This window comes from Phyllopteryx taeniolatus, chromosome 7, assembly GCF_024500385.1.
Source record: "Phyllopteryx taeniolatus isolate TA_2022b chromosome 7, UOR_Ptae_1.2, whole genome shotgun sequence".
Classification (NCBI taxonomy): domain Eukaryota; kingdom Metazoa; phylum Chordata; class Actinopteri; order Syngnathiformes; family Syngnathidae; genus Phyllopteryx; species Phyllopteryx taeniolatus.
This window is the reverse complement of record NC_084508.1, coordinates 14,717,234-14,733,671: the sequence shown is the minus strand read 5'-3', so window position 1 is coordinate 14,733,671 and position 16,438 is coordinate 14,717,234. Positions and strand designations below refer to the sequence as shown.

The window sequence follows — 16,438 nt, the reverse complement described above, 5'->3', positions numbered from 1 at the left end:
GAGGGAGCTGATGATGGCGCGACACGAGCGCGACGCTGCCCCCCCAACACCAGAACCTGCTAATGAGCTACTGTTGTAAACTCTTATGAAATATAATTGCATTATGGTGTGTAAATAAAGCCGGGGCATGTTGTCACAGCATATGCTCCCCGGCTGGCCAAACAAGAACAACAAGTGGAGGGGAGGAGAGTTCAGGGGCAGAAGCAGAAAGAAGAGGGAGGCTCTAGGGAGCATCTGAAACGCTGTCTCCTAAACACATGAGAGTAGATTAGCTCTGCTGCGAAATCTGACAGTTGATGGTTGCCTTTTGTTCCAACAAAGCTAAACTTTTTCCCTCATGTACAAAGTAAAGGTAGAATCTATAGAATGAAGCTGTTGTCACTTGAGCTGTCTATGGGACTCTTGCTGTATAACATTTTTAGGCAGAACTCGGCACAGGCTTAGACAAGGGGCAAGTAATTTAATCCGATTCAAGATGGACAAGGAGTGTTTCATCATGAGTCCTGCTGGTTCATACTCATAGTTTGGATAGTGGCCATAACAGTTTATGTAACTCTTGAATCTTTAGTGTAGCTTTCTATAAACACACCAATATATTCTCTGATGCGATGTTGTTTTTCATTAACAAAAATGTGTTGAGCAAGGCTTTGTCTTTTCTTTTGATTTCTGTCTCAGTCCACACCTACACTTGTACTAACTATTTATACTTTGCTGAATATAGGCTGTTACCAAGCAAACCACCCACATGGAAACAGTACTGCTTAATAAGCCTGGGGCGTTAAAATCTAAACAGCTGCATTTCATCAACACCTATATGTAAAGCCCCGTCTTCAGTCAACATGCACTTGTACTGTACATTATATAGGAAATGTGTCATTCATTTTTGAAATGACATTTTAGGTTTACATGTAGCTGTTGAAGTAGACAAAGCGTTAACATCTGTTGTGTGATGAGGCACAAAGAGTAGGAAGAGTACTCTTATTTGCATCAGCCAACCATTTTATTATATCAACTGTACCACAATCCGACAATCTAGCTATCTTCTATCTAGCAAGTGTGCTGTACTGACCACATTGTGCTTTCTCTCAGGCAATACGTTTGTCACTGGAGCAGACCCTACCACCAGAGCCTGGTGAGGAGTCATTGGAGCAGATCAGCAAGCTGCGAATCCGCACGCCCAGTGGCGAGTTTCTGGAAAGGCGCTTCCTGGGCAGCTGTAAGCTCCAGGTCCTGTTTGACTTTGTGGCCTCCAAGGGATACCCATTTGACGAGTTCAAGCTCCTCACCACCTTCCCTCGTAGAAATGTGAGTTGTGTGGTTTGTGTTCCGTGCGACTTTAGAAGGAAGTTAAGATCTTTATTTTTGTTTTAAGTGGACAAAAAAAGATGAGCAGGCCTACTGCCCAGAATACACTCAATTCCACATGCAGTTTAACCGAGTAAAAAAAATAAATGCATAATACAGTGACCTATGGCTGGGCACAAAGAATCGAGGTGAAGAAACACCATCTGAGGGAGACCCAGTGTAAAAGGAGCCACATATGGCGACTCAGGACCCCATTAGGCATCACACGGTCCATCACAGCTCCCAGTGTAGAAAGCTCCCACTGAGGAAACACTGAAAGATAATAAAATAATCATACACATACACATGTATATCAAACCCAATGTTCACTGAAAACTAAAATGAATAGACCAAACTATGAAAATAGCATCAAGATAAAATACAATAAATATGAAAGAATTAAAAGGAAATAAAACAGTTTAATGGTTAATAAAATATTAATTAAAGATATAATCCACAATTTTTTTTGTTCACCCAAGCCACTACTAGATGCTGCTTAAGCCATTCAGCTCTTGCTGTATTTGTCAGTATCTTATTTTTTATATTTAGTGAATGCCCTATTCATTTGCCACACTGGCCCGGTTGGTGGCGCACTGCAAATGACGACACAACAATGACAGCATGGAAATGACGCATGTCCTTCAGAACATAGTAAAAATGTTGTAGAATCACAAAAAAGGGGCATAACATGCAGTGCCTACATCATATTGTTCTTCTGTTGTAAGGCAGAATTCGATCTTTGGGGGGCGCCAAAAGTTACATACTATTAAATTAAAAAGGTGGCTCTTGAGCCTATACTTAAAAACATGAACGTTCTCTGCAGCCCTGAGGTGCTCCGGCAGGCTGCTCCACAGACGGGGGCTGTTAAACTGGAACAATGTCTCACAATGTGTGTGTGTGTGTGTGTGTCCTGATTTTTCAGAATAACTAAAAGATCAGAGCCGGAGGACCTCATGTCCCGCGAGGTTTCATAGGGTGAAAGCAACTCTGAGAGATGAGATAAAGCCCAAGATCATTAAGACACTTAAAAACCAGCAAAACATTTCATTACTTCATTTTACAGGGTCTTTAAGTGATACCAGTATTATACCATAGAGTTGCGCTTTCATTCTTAAACAACTACTGAGTTTGTTCTCATCTGTGGTGGGCCGTTAACACACTCTGTTTCTCGTGTGTTAATATTTTTCTTGAGCTTTAATTCTTTGTGTGTCTGCCTTTTATTTATATTGTACGTACCAGTGATAAGAAAAGCTTACTGCTAAATCGTCCACCTACTCCTTGAGTGCATATCAATTAGTGTGCCTATTGTGAATGCAGTACATGATGGCTGTTAGGATACAGTTGTCAGCACCAATAGTAGTAGTCTCTGTGTTTCTGCTGACGGCAGGCCTCAGCCACACTATGGTAACAAGCTAATGAGCACTGTTTTAACTGCTTGTTTAATTAGCCGTGCTGCTGGAAACAAAACTGAGATTTCCTTTAATCAAGAGTGGAGGGGGTGGCAGCATTGAGTGTTTGTGTGTGTGTGTGTGTGTAGGTGTGCATGCGTGTGTCTAGGCTTGCCCAGGCAGTGTGCCACAGAGGTCTTGAGAGACCAGTAAGGGACAAACACCTCAATCCAGCACCCACATTAACGCGCAGCTCTCACTTGGTTATGTCACAATCACACACTTCACATGCATAAATATTTTCAGGCAAACACAGGCACTGCTCACAGCTTTGCGACTTTGATTCACAGTTTTCTCTTCATGATCAAGAGTAAACGTATTGGATACTGAGAAAGATGTCTGAATCGTTGACGAAATTCCAGGAAAAACAGGATGGCAGGATTTTGTGGGGGAGAGCAGAGGACCAGTAGATAGAGGACAAAAGCTAAGACAAAGAAAATAATCAGAGAAGCTGCTTGATAGGGAAGTGGCTGGAGAGTACACATGGAGTAGACATTGAAAAGAAGATGGATGATTGAGAAAAGTGATTTTAGGGGAAGCGGAAGATGAGTGGAAGCGCCAGTATGAGACTGTGAACACAGGCCCTGGTCTAATCCCACAGCTCTCAGTTGTAATTAAATGAGGGAGAGCATAGAAAGCCTGCATCCCGTCCAGACGCTCTCACTGTTGCTCTGCCAGGATCAGAGGATGCACTATTGCTTTTGTACTGCCACACAACTGTTGACATCATCTCCCTTTCTCTCTTCTTCTATACAGCTTTGTTGGGTGTCACACTTCTCCACCCTGCCTACTATTTGCAAATGGCCCATATCTGATAGCTCTCTGTACATTTAAAGCACCCCCAAAATGAAGTTTAAAAAACTACAGTAGACAGTAGTATGTATATTTCATTGATCTGCATTATTTGATGATGTAGTACCAGGGTATTTTTTATGTCTTTCCGCTTACACTAAAGTCGCATTAGACTTTTGTCCAGACATTCAGATCCATTGATACCTAATCCCACGGTTTATTCATTTACTTCTTTTTATTACACTAACTGGGCCACATTTTTTTAAATTAAAAATTAATCCAGCCCAAGTGCGTGTCCAATTGAATACTTTGTAGTCACATGTTTTTTGTCTGTAAAATACAAACCCCAATTCCCAAAATATAATGCAAAATAAATACATAGTAAAATGTAAATAAAAACAATACAATGATTCCCAAATCCTTTTCAACCAATATTCAGTTGAATAAAGACAAAGATATTTGTTTAAACCGATATACTTGGCTTTGTGCAAAATTCACTCATTTTGAATTTGATGCCTGCAACACTTTCCAAAAAAGCTGGGACAGGGGCATGTTTACCCCCGTGTTACATCACCTTTCTTTTTAACAGTACTCAATAAGCGGTAGGGAACTGAGGACACTAATTGGAATTGATTTGTAGATGAAATTCTTCCCCATTCTTGCTTGATGTACAACTTCGGTTGCTCAACAGTCCGGGCTCCCCGTTGTCGTATTTTGCATTTCATAATGCGCCACCCATTTCTTGCTGAAATAAGCAGGTACGTCCCTGAAAAAGACGTTGCTTGGATGGCAGCATATGTTGGTCCAACATGTATGTACTTTTCAGCATTTATGGCACCTTCACAGATGTGCAAGTTATCCATGCCATGGGGAGTAACACAGCCCCAACTTTGCACTTATAACAATCCGGATGGTCAATCAAATCCAGACCTCGTCCTCTTTGGCATACATACATGATTTCCAAAAACAATTTGGAATGTGGACTCGTCACACCACAGCATACTTTTCCACTTTGTATCAGTCCATCTCAGATGAACTCAGGCCCAAAGAAGCTGGCGGCGTTTCTGGGTCTTGCATCTACAAATGCAAGTTAAAAATCTAACATTTGTAGATGTAGCAACAAACTGTGTTAACTGACAATGGTTTTCTGTAGTGTTCCTGAGCGCACGTGGCAATATCCTTTACACAATGATGCAGGTTTTTAATCAAGTGCCGTCTGAGGGATCGAAGGTCACGGGCATTCAGTGTTGGTTTTCGGCATTGCCACTTGCGTGCAGAGATTTCTCCAGTGTCTCTGAATCTTTTAATGATATTGTGGACCGTAGAGGATGAAATCCCTAAATTCCTTCGACTTGTACGTTGAGAATCGTTGTTCTTAAAGTGTTGGACTATTTGCTGACGCAGTTGTTCAAAGTGTTGAAGCTAGTCCAGTCCTTGCTTGTGAACAACTGAGCCTTTTGGGGATACTCCTTTTGTACCCAATCATGACACTTGTTACCAATTAACCTGTTGACCTGTAGAATGTTCCCAAAAGGTTTTTTGAGCATTCCTCAACTTTCCCAGTCTTTTGTTGCCCCTGTCCCGGCTTTTTTGGAACGTGTTGCAGTCATCAAAGTTAAAATGAGTGAAATGTTTCCAAAAACAATAATGTTAATTAGTTTGAACATTAAATATCTTGTCTTTATAGTTTATTCAATTGACTATATAGTAGATTGAAAAGGATTTGTAAATCATTGTATTCTGTTTTTATTTACGTTTTACACCAAGTCCCAACTTCATTGGAATTGGGATTTGTACATTATAATACGTCAGGCAAATTTAACGTCTCGAATTCCTTGCCTAAGCCGCCTCCCTAAAACAGTGCCAATCATTGCCCATCCGTCTCCAGTTTTTGGACTCCTTGTCAGCATTTGGTCCCAGTGGCTTATCTCCTCAGCACTACAGCAGGCCAAACACTGGCATCATTTGTACGGGGCTTAGCCGTGCTCAGGGAACTAACCCTTTCTACGACTGTAAGTTTGAAGAAGGGGGGGTTGACTTAATGTTTCACTTCTTGCCATTGAACAATTTTCCCGCTTTTTCTTATGCCCAGTGAGCCTTTGCTAAGAGGCCCAAGGTCCTCTTCCCTCATTACGAAGTCAACATGTTTAGACTGTTGCTCTAGCCTTGCTCAGACAGCCAAACACTGTCAAACTAGGATATTATTTTCCTCACTCTTGATACTGTACTCTTTCCCACTCTACTAAGCAGTCTTCCAGGATGATTCCCAGACAAAACTTTAGATTCTGAAACAATAAACAGCAGCACTAAAGAAGTCATGTACTGTGCTGGAATAGTTTTTACATCTGTTGTACGGATGGGGTTTTTTCTTATCTGAACGTTTCACTAAAACATCTACAGCAGTTTATTTTCAAAGTAGTTTAATTCATCCAAAGTGGCTTACTCTTCCGCATTCTCTCTAAATAATAAAATGTGAGACATATGACAGCCGATCTCTGTTGCTTCTCAAAAACTATAAATGTCTGTGGCCGGTATCGCACTGATCACTTCTTGGTCACCGCTGCAATCTTCGCATTTTGCGTTTGACCGCCTCCTCACCTCCCAATCCCTGCGGTTTTCCCTTTGTCTCAGTTTCCTTTCTCTCTCCTCTTCTCCATCTGTGCCACACAGTCCCTTACTTCCCTTAAATGTATTATATTAAGATAATTAATTCTCTGCATTTTTAGGAATCAAAACTTGACTCAGTAAAATTTTTACATATTTCCAGTTTTCCCCTTGGTCCTTCTTTACCGGGTCCAGTCTGTGCAATGCGCTCCTCTTCCCTTTGAAGATCCACATACTCCCCTGTTCTTTTGTGGTCCCACCCTGGCGCTACGTGTTGTCAATGCTCCTGGCAGCTGATAATGATCTCCCACTGCTTTTGTAATTGGCCAAATAAACACTACACAACACTAGTTTAAATACGGACAAGCTATTTGGTTTTAATTAACGTACGAGTGCCTGCAATGAATGGTCTATTAGAAATGCGTTATTTCAGCTTCACGTTTTATTATGTTGGGATTGGACATCTCATGGGCACGTGTTTATTTTGTCTTTCCTTTCTGTCATGCTGAGCATTGCTCAATGCCACCTCAGTGTTTTATGTTACAATCAAACCAATTATCCAAGCATCTATTATTCACATTTTATACTTTCAGCAGTGATAGAATTCAGTGTACAGTGGAGCGCCGTTATCAGCGGGGAATAGGAACAATAGCAAAAATCTGCATATATGTAATTGACGCCCATTATAATTGTATTGGGGGGGAATGAAAAAAGATGAAAAAAAATCTGCGAATAGGTGAATCTGCACGTGCCGAACCGTATTTACGTAGGGGGTCCACTGTAATGACAAATTGAAAAAAAGGAATTTTATTTCATTGCACAGTGACTTGCCTCAACATTATGACCACTTGTGAAATCTAATGACATCCAATACAAGGTATTTATAAGAAATTCAGCTTTTACACAGATAGTAATGTTCAGGTTTCATTTAAACTGCCAGAGACATATGAGATCAACAAAATCTTTACTATTGTGGTTGTTGTTTGATGTGGTGTGGATTTGCACTGTATCATACTCTGCCAACTAATTCACATAACCACAGTATTAGACACGGCTCTCATAATGATTCTCCACAGTTCTGCACCACTGCCAATGACAGCCACATGAATTTAACATACTGTTCAATTAGTACCTGTTACAGTGTCAATCAAAACTGAATACCTTTTTATAGTCAGAATATTTGATGCAGTTTTTTTAAAATCAGCTTTAAAAAAGTTTTATTAAAAGCATTTCTTTGACTCTCATTGACCTTATTCAGACAGTCACCTAGTTCAGGTGATGGATTCAATTGGGGATGTTGAAAACTTTATTGACACAGGGTTGAGAAAAACAGCAAATCAGAGAACTCCGTGTCTGTCGAAAGCATGCACACTGACGTGAGGCTGCAGCGGCACAGGAGGAGAGAGTATGGCTTAGGCTGAGCGGCGGAAAAACAACAGCTTTGTTTGTTGACAGATGCCTCCATGCTTATGGTCTGTTAATTGGATAACAATGTAAACAATCACCGATGGCGCCCCTCTCCTGTGTCAGTGTGGCATCTTGTTTCCCTACTTGCCTTTTCAGAGTCAGATGCTGCACGTCCCTTCATCGTCGCTCCAAGGCGCATGGCAAAACTTATCCAAAATTTGCTGCAAACGCGCACACACACACACACACACACAGTTGTATGTAGTTCAAAGACACATGCACCTGCCCCACCCAAAAGCCTCATTTACTCCTACCTGATGCTGTGGTGTCCCAACAGCCTGCCAGGCTCATTAGCATGTGAGCCATTTGCGACACCCCATTCCCGAGGTGGGGTAAGAGCTTGGGCCCGCCGTTGGGAAGCTATATGATTGCAGATAGTGCACACGTACACTCGTCATGCCACTCGCGCCCCGCAGTGGTGTGAGGTAGTTGACGAGGTGAGGGGCTTGAGGTGATATGGCAGCCCATGTCTGCTCGCACCGGGCTTCCTTGGACCCCCGCTGAGTAGTCAAGTGTCTAAATGGCACATTGAAATTAGGGCATGGGGATGAAAGATGGGGAGTCAAAGACTGCCGCTGTGCACGTTGGTGTGACATTTCCAAACACCCTTGGGAGATGTGAAGGTTTGCTTGATGTTGATATGTCCTCCTCACCTTCACCTAATTTACTTGACTTCATTTTTCCTACTCTCTGCCAGATACTGAAATATATATAGATGTTTTATATTTTCCTCTTGGCACAGCCTGCCAAGTTTGGAATGTCAATGAAAGCCAGGGTTTTATTGTGAGAAGTTTGTATTAGATGTTATTGCGAAAAGGATTTTACACTACTACAGAACCTCTGCAGTTTGAGGATGCCTGTTGACCTCCAATTTGTTTGCATTTCATAACACGTTTTGTAGCAGTAAATAATGTAATAAGCCAAAGTAACTATTGAACATGCTTGTCATATAAGTGTGAAAATAAGTTTAGCACAATAATATTAAAGACAACTTTATTGACAAATGACAAAGGTTTAATACAAAGCTGTGTTGCCTCACAGTTGCACCTCATGCATCTCATTTTTTTCTTCCATTTGATTTTTTCCTTAGTTGTTACAAGAGTAAAAAAAAAACAAGACATTAACCGACACTCGTAACTTTGATCAGGAATGACATTACTGGTTACTGCTGTAAATGTGAGTCTACTTTTTTCACATACCTTGTGATATATATGCTTCTCTTCTCATGGTCTTCTCTAAACGCCTTATATGTGTTAAGTGTTGCACAAAGCATAAAATACACAGGCTGGGTGATAATACCTCATTTTTACTGTAAAATATGGTCTCCAATTTTATTATTTTCCCCTGCAATAAAAAGAAATAAAGACATTCAAAACTTGAATTAAAACATTAAAAGTGGCCTTTTAAGCACACCCATATGATCCATTTTATAAAACATTTTAAATGTTCGACAGTTTCGGCATAAAAGAGATGCAGATTCTCCATTCTGCTTGACTGAACAGCCGAACAGGACAAATAATAAAAAATAATAATAATAAATGTTGGACAGTTTAACATCAATAAATTAGCACAAATAGTTTAACATCAATAAATTAACACAAATATTCCCTTTGTGGATTAATATGTAAGAACAAAACTGTCACTAAATATAACTAAAAATAAAAGATGCTGCTTCCCAACAAAATTAACCTTTGTCCCTGAAAATGTAAACAAAATCCTGCATATAATATACAGCAGTCCATGTAGCAAGGAAAATAAGCCTGTCTAGAACATGAGGGTGTTGGCATGCCCTATTATATGTTACAATGTCACCCCTTTATGGGTGCCGCTCTGATGGAGCATTTAGTGATAGAGAGGTATTCCTGGCCTATATTATTCAGCCGCGGGAAGTTTATGTCATGCTGCTGTAATTTTTGGTGAACGTCCGGACACTCTTATTGTGAAATCACAACACTAGAAGTAGTCAGGAAAAAAGCGATACACTGCGATTTGACGGTAATAAAACCCGGTTAAGTGTGCAATGCATTTGGATAAGCTATTGTGCAGATTGTGTGTAGTTTATCACAACAGCTGCTACCACCATTGAGGTGGATCAGTGAATGGATAAATGACTGCATTTGCAATTTATAAACGAGCTTCATGTCTTTGACAAAGCACGATGGACTCCGTAATTGCCTTCCACTGGCCTCCTTTCTTGTCATACATAATGCAATGTGAAATAATTCTAATAAATTGTCTGTTTCCTATTGGGAGTTTTTCCTTCAATGCTACTCACTTTGGTTTCAAGAGTCTTTAAACATACCGTATTTTCACGACCATAAGGCGCACCGTATTAAAAGGCACAGTCTCAGTTACGGGGTCTATTTCTGTATTTAACACATACATAAGGCGCACCGTATTATTGGGCGCAGGCATGGTAAAACATACGCTAGATTAAAACATACGGTAGCACGCTAAAACAATATTTTTAAAAAGGCAGCGGGAGCAAAACTGAGTTCGGTTGTACTTTATTGAAGTATTTAATTAACAATGGACTCACGTTATTTTTTTTATCAATCCTCATCCTCAAATCCATCAAAGTCCTCATCTTCTGTATCCGAAATGAACAGCTGGGCAGGTTCTCCATCACACACTCCAGGTTCCCTCTCGTCATTGTCGGAGTCAGTCTCGTTGCCGTGCGGCTCCTCAGAAAGGAGGCCGGCTTTTACGAAAGCTCGAACAACAGTGCAAGCAGGCACGTTAGCCCAAGCATCCACAATCCATTCACAAATTATGGCGTAACTCGCCCGGCACTGCCTCCTATTCTTAGTAAAGCTGTGATCGCCATCTGTCAATTTGAAATAATGTCCTGTTTTTTTTTTTGGGCCAATGAATCAAAAAAATAATCTACAAATTAATCGATTATTAAAGTAATTGTTAGTTGCAGCCTTAGTCACATAGATGTCTTTTTAAATTGCGGGGGGGAACAGTTATCAATTAATCGCCAAGGTACGCAGAGTTAATCCTTTGATGCTATCTTATCTAACCTCTCGTGAGGTACGCTGTGGTCGCACGTCATATTTTTGTGTCACGTGACATCATGAATAATGGCATTTCAGTGTGACGTTTTGTTTAATTTTAGAGGCATTGTGTTCCCTAAACGTTTGACCAGATTAGAATTTTATGACCTCAAATTTACTACTTTGACAGTCAGATAGTCATATATTCTGTACGGAGGGTGATGACAGACAAAGGTGTGACTCGTTCATGGTCAGAGTTCACGTTTCATTCCTTACAATAGTCTCTCTCCGACCTGTCACTCTTTTTGTTGTGAGGTCAACCTTTACTGCGCTGAGCTTACCCTTCGACCCACTAGAGCAGGTACAGGGAATCGCTTAATTATCCCACCGTGTGGTTAGAATAGGGGCCCTAATCAGAGGGGCTGGTGCAGCAGTCATCAGATAAGCCCTGGACACATCTCATTGTCAGAGCACCTCCCCGCCACACAGCCCGTTCAGCCCAGGTGTTAGATTGGCCCGATGTAACACAACCCCTCTAGTGATTAGCTCACATAAGCGAAGAGGCCCACAGGGTGTCAGAGGGATTCGGATTGTTTTAAAAAACATAGGTCAGACCTCCTTCATGTCGGCTAACTCAATCAGCTCCGTGGTGGGTGGCGCTGCATTATTCCTCTACCCTGGACCAATAGCATGTGCGAACAGAAAACATGTTTCTCTCTTTTTCATTGCTTAAATTAGTCACTATATCGTAGGGCCTGCAAAACACATAAAGGTCTGCCCTTATCCTTTGTTACAGTCTGGCTCATTCAGACGTTAATGTCAACATCACAAGTGCTTTTACAGAGCTCTCTTTGCGCCCCAGATTTCCAAAACACAGTGTTAGGAATCTATTCAATACTTATATCATATAAACCCCAATTATTGTACTGATTGGAAGGCATTGAATGAGTTTGGCATGGAAGAGCTTGAAAGCCCTGATCACTCCTTTGGGATGAACCAAGCCTCCAAAGTGTCCAACATGCAGAACAACTCGTTTGACTTTGGTGTTTCTGGATGTATAAAGGGTACCACTTTTTTGGCACTCTGTGGAAGAGATACAACCCAACTACGATGGTACGGTATGGTACAATAAATGTTAGAGTAAAGCTAGACACTCCTGCCCGCCGTTGCTATTGTACCCTTAAAAGCTTTTTAGAGTTTTGGCTTATCAAGAGTAGAAAACACTACAATGACATTAAGTAGAGTACTGACCTCCGCCAAGGCTGAACTGCTAACCAAAAATAGAGGTACTACCAGGTTCGACAAGCTGACGGGCTATGTGCGCTATCACCCAGAAGCAAGTCCAACGTCGCCAGTGATAGGCAAATACATTTCCGGTTAGAATCCTGCTCCTTTCAAAAAAACGGACAGAAACATTTGTAAATATAGTGTGAGGGATGCTTTTAAATTCCAGAAATTAGCCTTGCTTGTTTGCCTTTTTGCACCGAATCGAGTCACTGTAGTAGTGAAATTAGCATCCACCGTTTTCCTAAAGACCCCGTACTTGCACTACAAAGTCAGGGGTTTGTCGTTACTCAGCACACAAAGGTATGTAGCAGACATTTTGGCAAGCATCAAATTCATTCTACTGCTAAGGGTAGACAGGTTTTAGTTACAAACACCTTACCGTTGTTGTTTGAATGGAACAGTTTCTTGCCCTTCTGACACCCACTCACATTCATCTGAACACAAATATTCTCAAGTGGGATCGGTCTCCCAGAGCACAGAATGCAGCAGACGCAATTTATGACATGTAAACCTACCGTACCCTGTAAGTATTCTTGTGCTGTTGAACTCTCAAACGTACACCATGGCGACATTGCCGCTGGCGTGGTGGTTCCTTTCAAAGCTCCTTCGTATTTTGTTTCCAATGCGTATGGAGGACGGGGTCTTAAGGTGGAATCTAATTTCGCTATTATAGTGACTCAATCTGTTGCAAAGTGGTACCCAGCAATGCTTATTTCAGCCACCCACCATTTTATGGAACGTAAATGTATCCATCACATTATATATACTTTTTTATGTCAGTTAAGGCGTTCAAGCTTTTCAATCCATTTATTTTGAGTGGAGCAGGAGGCTAACCGGAAAGTAATTTGCTGATCACTGGCGAGGTCAAAAGTGATTCCGGGTACTGGTGCACATAGTCCATAGGGTGGGTGACGCAAACTACTGCTGGTTTCTCACTGGTCGAGCAGATTGTCTGTGCCTCAGTATTGTAACTCAGATGCAGATCATCCGGGAGCCCCCTGTTGTCCTCCATTTAAAGTAGAAAACTGGCTGAATTTTTACGTAATCCTGGTGATCAGTTACTAGTAGGTGTCTAATACTCTTGTCTCTCCACAGATCACCCAGTTGGATCCAGGATCAACTCTACTGGAAGCAAAGTTGTTTCCACAGGAGACTCTCTTCCTGGAGGCCAAAGAGTAGAAAGTGACTGACTGAACTGGCCGAACACATGAGCATGGGCCCAAAACCACCTGGGTCTCCACAGTACAAACACATGCACACGCGCACACATACATGGACACACTGGCATGTACATGCAGTGACACTCAAGTGCAAGTAAGCTTCTCTGCCCTCGGCCTGGTTATGGTACACCTCTGCCTGGTGTACATGTTGTTGCACAGAGAAGCAAAGACAATATCGCAAGCACACAGCCAATCCCCCTTCCGAACAAAAACTACAACTCCCCCAACCCTAAATCTTTTTCTCATCCTCTCCAAGTCTCCCACACGCTTCACATCAAGTGTGTGTCATCACTTGCCCCAAACACACAACACAGTGATGGCATGGAGATCCCGACTAGACAGACCTTTGTCACAGGAAAAACACTTCTTCACCCTCCGCACCCCTCATTCACCACATTCAACGTAACCGAGGTCCTTTGTTACCACATGGGTTTTGCGTTTGAAAGATTCAATAAAAGCCAGCGAGGAGACAAGATGTCTCATGTCCGCCTATATTTACCCTATTTTTTTCAAACCTACCCATCATACGCTGCCCTTTGCCATTCCTCCACCTCCAAGTCTGCTTTTAACACCCACAACTGCATAAGCCAACAGATTGTTGTTTTTGTTTTTTCCTCTTGAGCATTTTTAAGTTTGATTCTGTATTAGTTTTAATTTGATATGTTATATAAAATATATGAATTTGAACATCATTTTGTCTCATGCAGGAATGTGGAAATTTAGAGTCTTTTACAGTCAGGATTAGCCTTATTTTAGATTTTGAAGATTGACCTATTACACGTGACGTTACCTAACATTGCTGATTAATCGTATCCTGAAGCATTTGATTCAAAATCGGAGTGCACAACTTGCAACCAGCAGAGGTGTTGATGATTCAGTCTCTATAGTTTTCTGTGTAAAGAGCAACAACATGAAGTTGAGCAACATCCACACAGACCTTCCAGTGATTATCCATAGTTTTACATGTGCAATTGGCAATCTTGAGAGCCATTGTGTAACTTGATGTACAGTGAACCCACATTTATCGTAGGGGATATGTTTCAGACCCACCCGCGATGAGATGAATAACAGCGATATAGCAAGACCACATTAAAAAAAATATATTTAAAAAAAAATATATATATATAGTTTTATCCATTCCACACACTTTAAACACTTGTAAACCTTTTAAAAGACTTAAAGTCATTAACACACACTTTATGAAGTATAGTATTCATTTGCGCCAAAATTAGAGGCAAAGCACACTTGCTTTAAGCTGTTTGTCACTCCCAATTGAACTTGGTACACGGTACTACACTGAAGACATCCATCCATCCATTTTCTGAGCCGCTTCTCCTCACTAGGGTCGCGGGCGTGCTGGAGCCTATCCCAGCTATGATCGGGCAGTAGGCGGGGTACACCCTGAACTGGTTGCCAGCCAATCACAGGGCACATACAAACAAACAACCATTCACACCTACGGGCAATTTTATAGTGGTCAATTAACCTAGCGTGCATGTTTTTGGGATGTGGGAGGAAACCGGAGTGCCCGGAGAAAACCCACGCAGGCACGGGGAGAACATGCAAACTCCACACAGGCGGGGCCGGGGATTGAACCCCGGTCCTCAGAACTGTGAGGCAGACGCTCTAACCAGTCGTTCACCGTGCCGCCTCACTGAAGACATGCAACTCTTAAATTTGGATTTGCTTGTCTATAAACTGTAAAAACCCATAACAGACAATCGTGTTCTTGTACCAGCATATAGTTGTTTACCCGTGTTTAGGGCGCATTGGCATACAGCTTGTTTCTGTTGCTCAAGAAATACAAGCAGAGTAATAATGGATATGTCACTAGAAAGTAGATTTAACACAAATCATACAGACACGGAATTGGGCATTAATACGGGCAGTGTAATTACATCCATTGCGTGTTCACGTCACTTTAGGAATTTGAATGAAATATTATCTTTACCTGTCTGTATGATTCGCCCTTTCAGCGCCACTAACAACCTTTTTGTGTAATCCAAAGTAGCCATAATCTCGAAAAACATAGGGATGTCAGCAGATAACCTAATAAAATACAAAAATACTGTAGATTATTCCAAATGATTTTTGCAACCAGTTATTTCTCTGGAAGCTGTTTAGAATTAGTCGCGTCTCAAATATGATTTCTGCTGGCTTCAACTTAATCCTTGAGGGTGAAATAGACAATTATCTGATAAATCTTGCTGAGCGCTGTCATCACATCCTGTTGTGTCTCAGAATGTTTAGAAGGTCAATCCTTCCATCCATGTAGTCATTCGCAGTCACGGCTGTTTTCTCCTTGGTGCCTCATGCGCATTTTGTCGGCTCGTATCCGCACTTGTCTGGTTTCTCACGCGAGGAATGAGTTGCGCAAACGTGCTCAGCCAGTTTCACTTCCTCCGCTCAGGCCAAACAAAGATGTATGGCTGAAGGCAGGGTGAGGCTGGAAGAAGAGCTGTGGGGCAAATCCTGACTTTCTGTCTGCTTATCAGCACTTATGTGACACTTGACTGATTCATTATTTCTGAGTAAGCATACGTGATGAAGGAGCGATACAATACTGATGGATGATGCATTTGTTAGATATGAATAACACTTTGCAGCATGTTTGCGTGAGTATTTACCGTTGTAGGATTTTGGTTAATGCACTGTAATGGAAAACATCTTTGCATGACTTTTATTTTCGGTGCTGGGAAAGCTGGTCGAATTTTGAAACTTTTCTCAAATGAACTAATGTAAATAGAAATGGTATGTTCCAGAGTCAAACTGTGGCCATCATAAAACCTTTAATATCTGCGGGCAAATTCGTAGAGAACATTCTTCATTGTCATACAAGTATAAAAAGCATTTTAAAACACTAAAAGCACATTCAGGTCAATCAAAATAATAAATGATGTATTCTTTGAAATTATAATAAAAATCAAATTTAATCTAATAAAAATAAAAAGCTAACCCCTAAATAAAAATATAAATAGGTATGGTCAATTATTTGGATTTGGCTGTAGTCTGTAAGACTCTTTGCCGAGGATGTGAAAAAGATGCATTAAAGAAAGTAAACCGTTAATCTTTTGATGCTTGCTGAACTGAGGTCTTTTAGGCACCCCAAGGTCTCGTCAGCCTGTGAGGTCTTCCTTAGTTGGAACTTGGTTGGAAGTTTTGTGCAACTTCAGAGATTTTTTTTTTTTTAATTCCAATTCTGAAAATCTTGTGGTGCTTTGGGTATTAGCGGTTCCACTGTCTAGATGTCCATAATGTGACAGAAATAAGTATAAAA

General features: G+C 41.2%; 1 protein-coding gene across 2 annotated transcripts in view; it reads left to right on the top strand.

Moving 5' to 3' along the window:
• Nucleotides 1-13,853, top strand: part of faf1 (Fas (TNFRSF6) associated factor 1) — a 95,666-nt gene extending 81,813 nt beyond the window's left edge. For both annotated transcript variants that reach the window (XM_061779186.1, XM_061779185.1), the window contains 2 exons: nt 1,090-1,305; nt 13,037-13,853. In XM_061779186.1, the coding sequence (XP_061635170.1) occupies nt 1,090-1,305; nt 13,037-13,120 (300 nt within the window). In that variant the 3' untranslated portion in view covers nt 13,121-13,853. The remainder of the gene's footprint in view (nt 1-1,089; nt 1,306-13,036) is intronic.
• The last annotated feature ends 2,585 nt before the right edge of the window (nt 13,854-16,438 follow it).